This window comes from Fukomys damarensis, unplaced genomic scaffold (assembly GCF_012274545.1).
Source record: "Fukomys damarensis isolate Sample0158 unplaced genomic scaffold, DMR_v1.0_HiC HiC_scaffold_17, whole genome shotgun sequence".
In the NCBI taxonomy this organism is placed as follows: Eukaryota; Metazoa; Chordata; class Mammalia; order Rodentia; family Bathyergidae; genus Fukomys; species Fukomys damarensis.
The window spans coordinates 11882351-11891387 of record NW_022900929.1 but is presented as its reverse complement, the minus strand read 5'-3'; the positions used below and the strand labels follow the sequence as shown (position 1 = coordinate 11891387).

Genomic DNA, 9037 nt, shown 5'->3' with positions numbered 1-9037 from the left:
GGACGCTGGTGAATTAGCTCAGTAGTCTAGGCAGGAGTCTTCCCTGTGGGGCCGACGGAAGGCTGGTGGTGGTCTGGGCCGACCTTACTGCGGCCTGGTGTTCGGTTAATCCTTTATTCTTTGTTTTCCTTCACTTAGATCCACTCAAGTCTCTTCCGAATTCAGCAGTTTACTTATCCCGCCTCCCATTGCGGAACCTTTGTGATAGGAACTAATGTGTCATATGGCCTTGGCGGCCGGGGGACTGTTAGAATAAAGGACTACCAGTTCTCGGAGGGTCCGTCGATACAGTTCCGGTAGGAGAACGCGGCAGGGAAGTCTTCGTCTTCTGTTCCTGCCATGCACCGACCGAATTTTCGACCCCCAACTCCTCCTTACCCGGTCCCGGGTGTAGGAGGCTGGGGTAACGGGAGCAGCTTCCGGGGTACCCCGGGCGGGGGCGGACCGCGGCCGCCCTCCCCTCGGGACGGGTACGGGAGTCCGTACCACACGCCGCCGTGCACGGGTCTCCGTCCCCTGGCGGCTACCCTGGCTCCTACTCCAGGTCCCCCGCGGGGTCCCAGCAGCAATTCGGCTACTCCCCAGGGCAGCAGCAGACCCACCCCCAGGTAATCATAGCCAGCGTTTGCCGAGCTCTTCCTGTGTGGCAGGCATGGTACTCATATTCCCTTTACGTGGATTATTTTGTTTAATCCTCTCTGAGGCGATTTTCTATGGTTAGCCCTGTTTTGCAGATGAGTGGACTGAGACTTAGAGGACTTAAATATTTTCCTTACAGTCAGCCTAAGAAGTGGCAGAGCTGTAGTTCTGTTCTAGAGCCCTTGTACTTTTAACCAGTGAACTGCCACTCATACAGTTTTCCCAAATTCTATTTCCTCCTCTTTGCCAAGGGCCTTGTCAGTTCGTCTCAGTAAATTATTCTTAGCCCGTGAGCTCCGAGGGGAGAAAATTGAATGAATCCCCAGTATATACTTTGTTGATTATATAGGCTGTTGCCATTTTCTACAGCGGTTGTCTTTCCTTTTTTTTTTTTTCTTTTCTTTTTTCTTTTTTTCTTTTTTTTTTTTCCTCTCTTTTTAACCTTTACCTTTTTTCGAGCAACGTTTCCCTTCGGTAGCACTGACAGTTTTCCATTTCAGTGAGAGTGAATACAAAGCAGAGGGAATATTTACAATATGTCTAGGATTTCTTTCACTAACAACTTGGAACTACTCAGTGTTTTCCAATTTTGTGTGTGCTAAATCATCCCTACCTCTTTGAGCTTGGAGCTAATGAAATAGAAAACTTTCGTGAGATACAAAGGTTAATAGGGTTAATAAGTTTTGAGCGGCCGAGGATTTAGTTCAGTGGCGCCGCGCCTGCCTCGCAAGCGAAAGGTCCTGAGTTTGATCCCCGGTACGGGGGAGGGGGGATGATTTTCCTCCAGGATAAAAAGTAAATTTCCAGAGAAAATTGAATACATTTATTTTACTTAATAATTTCTTGTATTTTAGTTCACTACCATTTGTGTTTAAAAACTATAGAGTTATTCCATTAAAAACTCAAAAAAGAATTCGAGGTAACAGTGGGAATGGAATTAATAAGTATACCAATTTGGTTTAAGGACTTTTAACAAAAACACTAGATTAAAGGAAGTATGAACTTTGCAATTGAATGTACCTGTATTTGGTTTCAAGAGACAACTTTTAACCAGCAGTGTGATCCACACTTGTCTTTAACAAAAGGAAAACATACAAATTATCTTTACTAAATTTTTTTTTAACTGATGATTTTTTTCCTAAAGGGTTCTCCAAGGACATCTACACCATTTGGATCAGGGCGTGTTAGAGAAAAAAGAATGTCTAATGAGTTGGAAAGTTATTTCAAGCCTTCAATGCTTGAAGACCCTTGGGCTGGCCTAGAACCAGTATCTGTAGTGGATATAAGCCAACAATACAGCAATACTCAAACATTCACAGGCAAAAAAGGAAGATACTTTTGTTAACATTTCTGAAATTCACCTGGAAGCTTCATGTGTCAGGACCATCTTGGACAAAACTTTCACTTTGTGATTAAGTTGAACCCAATGATGATGACTTTCAATAACTAGTAAGGCCATCATATCTTTCATCATATCAAGTGTTGATGTTAGAGAAGAACATAGGATAATTTGCAGTATTTAGCTCTCTGGAAGTGCCTACCACATTTAGAAGATTTACAGTTTCCATATATTTAATATTCCTGGTTATATAATGGACACTTACTTGTCTTTTAATGTTTTTCCAATGTTTTAAAATAAAACATTTTGTCTTTCTAGCTATATTGTGATTTTCTGGTATGATAAGTAAAATTACTAAAATAGTATCTTGTAATCACTTAGAATTTGGAGAATGTTTTGCAAACTAGTTTTGAAAATGAAATAGATAAAATGGATAAACCATTCTTTGAGCTATAGATGGTTCTGTTTGTTCATAAAGGAAGACAATAGCAGAATTCTATTCATATTTGAAATAACCATCATTCTGCTTGCATGTTTTATCTAAAGCTTCTGTAAAAATGTATTGGAAGTTGATTTCAAGTCATAGAAACCCACTTCCTTATACTCATTTAATCAGAAAAGACAGGGATAGAACATGCATAGCTAGATAACTGTTCTGTCTCAATTTCTCTGTATGTCAGAATTGTGGAATTATTTACTATTGAGGCCAAGGAAGATGGCTACCAGCAATCTCAAATTACTTAATTCTGTCAATCTCAGAGAGGGCAAATTGATCATGGTTAGATTATGTTTCTGTGTTATTAAACCAACCAAGGCAGTTAGGCCTAATTACAGTAGCTTATACCATAGACGCTTAAACCAGGGTGGGGCCCTCAATGGTGATTTTATTTCCTCTGTGTCCTCAGTTTTTAAAGTACTGCCAGCATAATGGGCACTAAATAAATATTTGATGAATGAATACAGAAATTCTATATTACTACTAGATTTCTCTACCTACTCTACATATAGTAAAGGGATGAGTGATTTTACCCATTATTTCAAAGGAAAAATCCTTCCCTAACATCTTGTCTTGCCAGATATGTTGAGGTCATGCTGTATAAGAGAAAGCAAGTAGATCACTTTTTAAATATGTTTTATTAAACTTCATAGGTAAATATCTTCAGAAATTGATTCTTGGAGATAATTATTAAATAATCTTTTAGAAATCATTATGTTACTGTCAGAAAGAGAAGTTAGGATGCCAGCTACAGTGGTACGTGCCTGTAATCCCAGCTACTTAGACAGGGTAAAGAGGATTTCAAGTTCAAGGCAAGCTTGTGCTACTTAATAAGACCTTACCTCAGAAAATAAAAGAAGAATTTTATGCCAATACACTTGCATCATACTTGGGAAACAGTCAAATGTAACTCTCCTAATAGTTTACATGCATTTTATTTCACTGCTCTACTTGAGAAGCAAAATAATAAATAAGTAAAATTTCTTACTAAGTTACTAATGCCTCCTTCAGGTTGTGGGCCTTTGATGACTTTAAGACAAAAGCATGTTTTTTCCCCATGAAAGATGGATACAGCATTGGTAGTATATACAACATTGTAGATAAAGTTATTTTATTATTTTTTTTCCTCTTAAATTGTTTTATTGGTACATTTTAGGTATACAATACATGTACATTCATCACTGGGAGCTTAATATCTTTACATGTTGTATCTTGGTTCTTATTTTTCCCCATTCCCCTGCCCTCCCTATTTGCAAATGCTGTTTCCATTTGTTTCATATTTTTTTCCTTTCACTTTTTTCCTTTCTCCACCCCTCTCCCTTCCCCTTAGTACCTCTTCTTCCTATTTCACATTATCAATTATTCATTTTAATTCTTATTTACACTTTCAGTTTTTCATACCAAAGAAACTATTCTGTATTTACCCATGTCCTATTTATTTCACTTAAGAGTATGGCCTCAGTGTGCATCCATTTAGCTATAAATGTCTCTAATTTCTCATTCTTTATGGCTGAATAGTACTCCATTTTAATTTTTTTTTAACTACATTTCCTTTATCCAGTCTCTAGTTGATGGGCATTTGGGCTGATTCCAAGCTTTAGCTATTACAAAATGTGCCGCTATAAACATGGGTGTGCATATATCGCTATGATACGATTCTTTTCATTCTTTTGGGAAGATACCCAATAGAGGAATAGCTGGGTCAAATGAGGCCCCTACTCCTAGTTTTTTTAGGTATCCCCATATTGATTTCCACAGTGGTTGCACCAGTCTAAACTCCCACCAACTAGATAAAAGTCTTTATGGAACTGGTAATTTGGTTTATTTCTCTTCTTTTTGTTGTTCAGGTGAGTAAAATAAAACTTTTTACTCTTTCAGTGTTCCAGAATACACATTTTACATCCATTGAAATACTGAAAACTTTTTAGAAAAATGTATAATTAGGAATGCATCTAAGGAAGTTAGCTAATTAAAGAAGGAAGTATTGAACTGTGACAGTCTTCAAACAAGGATATGCACACTTCTGGGAGTATTCAACTTTCCAAGAGATGCAGAGGCATTGTTACCTTTAAGGAAATCCAACTCAGATCCTCAGTTCCCTTATGAAGTCTTTGTTAAAATAGATCTGCCTAAGAACATGTCCACAGTTAAGAGATTATACCAGTTCTTTTCATAATTTTCTTCCATTTTACAAAAGAAACTTGTGGCAAGTTGTGTTTTCCAAAAATGACCTTGATATCATTTCAGGTCACACATACTCTTCCAGAACCTTGCCACAATCCTGTCAAGGTATTGTTGTATCCCTTCCATTTGTACCTAATCAGACCTTTCTGAATGACCTTCCCCTTTTTGTTTTGTGACAAGTTTCAAAGTCAGTTCTGAGAGTAAAATGTGTAAAAGAAAACAAAGAACATGAACATAATGTGAAGGGAAAGGAATCTTTTTTAGACAAATGGTAAGGCTTTTTATCTCTTCTCTAAGAATTAGAATATTTGGATCTGATATAAAAGCACAGTTTTGATGAATTAAAGCCTATGAAGCAGGCTGTACTTTTCACTTAGTGATAAAGAGCCTGATAAATTTGTCTCAGTCCCTATAGTATCATAATCTGTACGATTTCAAGGGAGAAATTAAAAGTCATATTTTATTTATTTGGGGGGGGTGTTGAGACAGGGTTTCACTATGTAGTTGAGACTGACCTGGAACTCACTATGTAGCCCAGGCTGGTCTCGAGCTCACAGCAATCCTCCTGCCTCAGCCTCCCAAGTGCTGGAATTACAGGCATGCGCCACCACGCCTGGCCCATATTTTACTTCTGACATACTAATATTACATCTTCAAGTTAAAAGAACATGTTAGAGGTAAGTTCATAGTTTTATATTTTCTGGAACATAGTTTATATTCTTAGAAACATTTTCATTAACCTTTGCCACTATATTTTTTAGTCTGTAAATCCATATTGTTTTACCTAGGATCTGATCTTCTATTGTCACCTGAGCATTTTTCTGCTTTCTTCATCCCTGTCATGTATTTAAGTATAAAGTAACAGAAAAATTTTTTTACTGTAAATACATATATTAGACCTGAACTTACTAGTGACTCAGTATCTTCTTTTTGCTCTTAATTTCCTGATTTTATCACCCTTGTAAAACTACCACAATTCACTGTTTTATATACCACTTGATAAAAACATGGCCAGATAAACTATGATATACTATCAATTTTAAGATGCAGCTAAATTTCTGAGATTTAAATGTGTCTTAAATGTGTTCAATGCAATACTATATAATTAAAAGTAGAATCTGCACCGCCTGCCTTGCAATCACAAGGACCCGAGTTCTATCCCCATACCAAAAAAAAAAAAAAAAAAAAAGAACCTATGGGGCCAGAGGTTTAGCTCAGTGGTTCCACCGCCTGCCTCAGAAACACAAGGACCTGAGTTTGATCCCCAGTACACACACAAAAAAATAGAATCTATGTGTAGGTATAGGAGTAAATGTCTCCCAAACTGTGTATTAGCACATAGTCATTTAACTAGAAAATCAGTATTACTCAGAGCTAATTCCTTGCAGATATTTGTGTTATATTCTAATTCATAAAACAGCATAAATTCATTATCAGTAATAAAATCTTTAGTTTTTCAATAATCTTCAAGACATGAGTAATTTCCAGTGTTAGGATGGAGGTTTTCTGTATATATATTCTGAGGCCCAAGGGCTTCTTGTATCCTTGTAAAGGGGAGTGCTAACCTCTCCTTGGTGGAAGTTTTTCCTCAATTTTGTCTAAAGTTTCATAAGCAAACATGACAAGTAAAAGGGTTATATGGAAGTCTTGGTGAAGGTTTTTGTGTAATTTACAAAGGAATTGAGAAGGGTCATGAGTTGAACAGCAGAGTCTTCTGTAGTTTTAGTTTCAGTTCTTCAATTTCAGGAAAATTTAAGAAAGTTTAAATTGTCATCTAAGATTATTAAAATAACGGTAGATCAGTTTATGACTTTTAGCATATAGCTTGGAAAAGTTCAAGAGTTGAGTGGCATCAGTATATAAAAGGAATTCTTTAAGGTGGGCGTGGTGACTCACGCCTGTAATCCCAGCACTCTGGAGGCTGAGGCAGGAGGATCACTGTGAGTTCAAGGCCAGCCTGGGCTACATAGTGAGTTCCAGGTCTGTCTCTACTACATAGTAAGACCCTGTCTCAAAAAACCAAAAAAAAGGGCCGGGGATTTAGCTCAGCAGTTTGGTGGCCTGCCTTGCAAGTGCAAGGACTGGAGTTCAATCCCTGGTACCAAAAAAAAAAAAAAGAATTCTTTAGTACTTGTATGTACTTTAAAAATAGTAACAAACTTGATGTCTCATTGTAGCATAGTTGTTTACTAAATTTTACCATATTTATTGTTTTTGTCAATTGAATAATAGTGATAATCCAGGCAACAATCCTCAGTAATCGTAATTTATTGTCATTGGAAACATTCCTCCCAATTTTTTATTTCAATAAATAATTTATTTTGAGAAGTATCTTTATGATAGGGAATCAGTAAAAGACTTTAGAGCATTAGATTACATTACCTTGAAATGTATACTAGCTGAGAATAAATAATGTAACTTTTCTACCACTAAAGAAAAACTTCAGGGCTAGGGAGGTAGGTCAGTAAGTGTATATATAAGACCTTAGTTTCAGAACCACTGAAAAATTTTTTAAAACAAGTAAAACTTGAGCCATTTATGGTGGCACATGCCTGCAGTCCTATCTACTCAGAAGTTTGAGGTAGGAGGATTGCAAGTTCTGGGCCACCTTGAACAACATACTGAGTCCCTGTACCCCCCCAAAATTTTTTGTTTTAATGGCTAAGATACTTGTCAGTTGTAGAGTGCTTTCCTGGCTTAGCATGTGTGAGGCTCTGGATTCAATGTGTAGTATCACAAAGAAAAAAAAATTTTAATTAAAAAAAAACTAATGTTTTAAGGAATGACAGTGCATATAATATCACTATGATATTTAGATTCCATTAGATATCTTAAAATTGAATTTATATTATCACAAAAATGATATCCTTTGCAACTTTTGAAAGGATAAAATGTTTTTATGTTGACTTCAATATATAAAATACTATTTTCAGTTTTCAAAATTACTGTACAGTATATAGAACCAAAAATTTTTTAAATCTCAAACCAGCTGAGGGAAAAATAGTAAACAGAGAAATCAAAGGGTGAAAAAAGATAAAAATTATAGCAACAAGTCCACATAATCAAAATCTAAATGAAATACATTTTTTAAAAAAGATTACCAGATTGTATCATAAAAATGGAATCTGCTGAATTAGAAAAGACTATATAATAAAGGTTGTAAAAATTCAATTTTATCATTATTCTGGGGGTTTTAGCATATCTGTACCAAAAACAATGAGCAAATACAAAATTTGTAACATTAAGGAACTTATAAACAAAAATAGAGAATATATTTTTATAGTATTTACATATTTTCACATATACATATAATAATTTTTTAAATGTTCTAAGACTCTTCAGATCTCAAAGAATTGATACACAGATCACATTTTCTAACCAGAATACCAATAAATTTAACAGACAGGGCCAGGAATTTAGCTCAGTAGTGCCACTACCTTCCTTGCAAGGACCAGAGTTGGATCCCTGGTACAAAAAAAAAAAAAAAAAAAAAAAAAAGACAAAAAGTACCTCCCTGGTTCTTTGTATAAGCTAGACAAAGAGTAAGGAAAAGTAACAGAAGAACAAAAGGAAAATACACAATAATAAAACAGTAGTGATAAAACCACCAAAGGATAACGCAGTAGTAAGGTCACTATTGTTTTACCCTTACCCCAAGAATTGTATTATCTTTCAAGAAAGTGAAAAGCGACAGTCTATGTAAGCTTTCATCGAACACGGTTGAGAATTGAACATAAAAATGAAGAAATGAAAAAAAATTTTTTTTGGTACCAGGGATTGAACTCGGGTCCTTGCGCTTGCAAGGCAGGCCACCAAACTGCTGAGCTAAATCCCCGACCCAAGAAATGAAAATTGACATGTTCCACAATTATTAGACAAGCATTATGTTCTCTAAATGATGGTAAAGTAGATTTTATTTTTTAAAAACTCAGATTCTAAGTTTTCAGATGACAGTATCCTAGTTGAGTGAACTATATGTCTAAGGAAAACAAAATATATTCTCATCCATTTAGTTTTTGTTCATCAGAATTTGCTCGATAGAATTTTAGAGATTTCCCCTATTTTTTTGAAGTACAAGGATTGAACCCAGGGCCTCAAGTATGGTAGGCAAGCTCTCTACCAATGAGCTACGTCCCCAACCCTGGACAGGTTTTGTAAGAAAACAGATTTTCACAGATGTATCAAAGGTTATTGGAAGGAAATAGTCATCCAAATATTGCGTGACTTGGATTGTTCATTCTTATTGATGTTTATAAATGAAAGTGAAAATGCTTTGCAATTAAACAAACATTGCCATACTCTGCAACAGAAATACATATAGCATGTATTTAAAATGTATTACATTTAGATGATACACATCCAAGAAAAAACTTGAACTA

General features: G+C 35.8%; 1 protein-coding gene across 1 annotated transcript; it reads left to right on the top strand.

Moving 5' to 3' along the window:
• The first annotated feature begins 6 nt into the window (after positions 1-6).
• Mplkip (M-phase specific PLK1 interacting protein) lies at positions 7-2236 on the top strand. The gene is given in 3 exon segments (XM_010610860.3): positions 7-499; positions 502-608; positions 1784-2236. Coding segments are annotated over 3 exon segments (468 nt in total). The 5' UTR covers positions 7-339; the 3' UTR covers positions 1985-2236.
• Positions 2237-9037: the final 6801 nt, after the last annotated feature.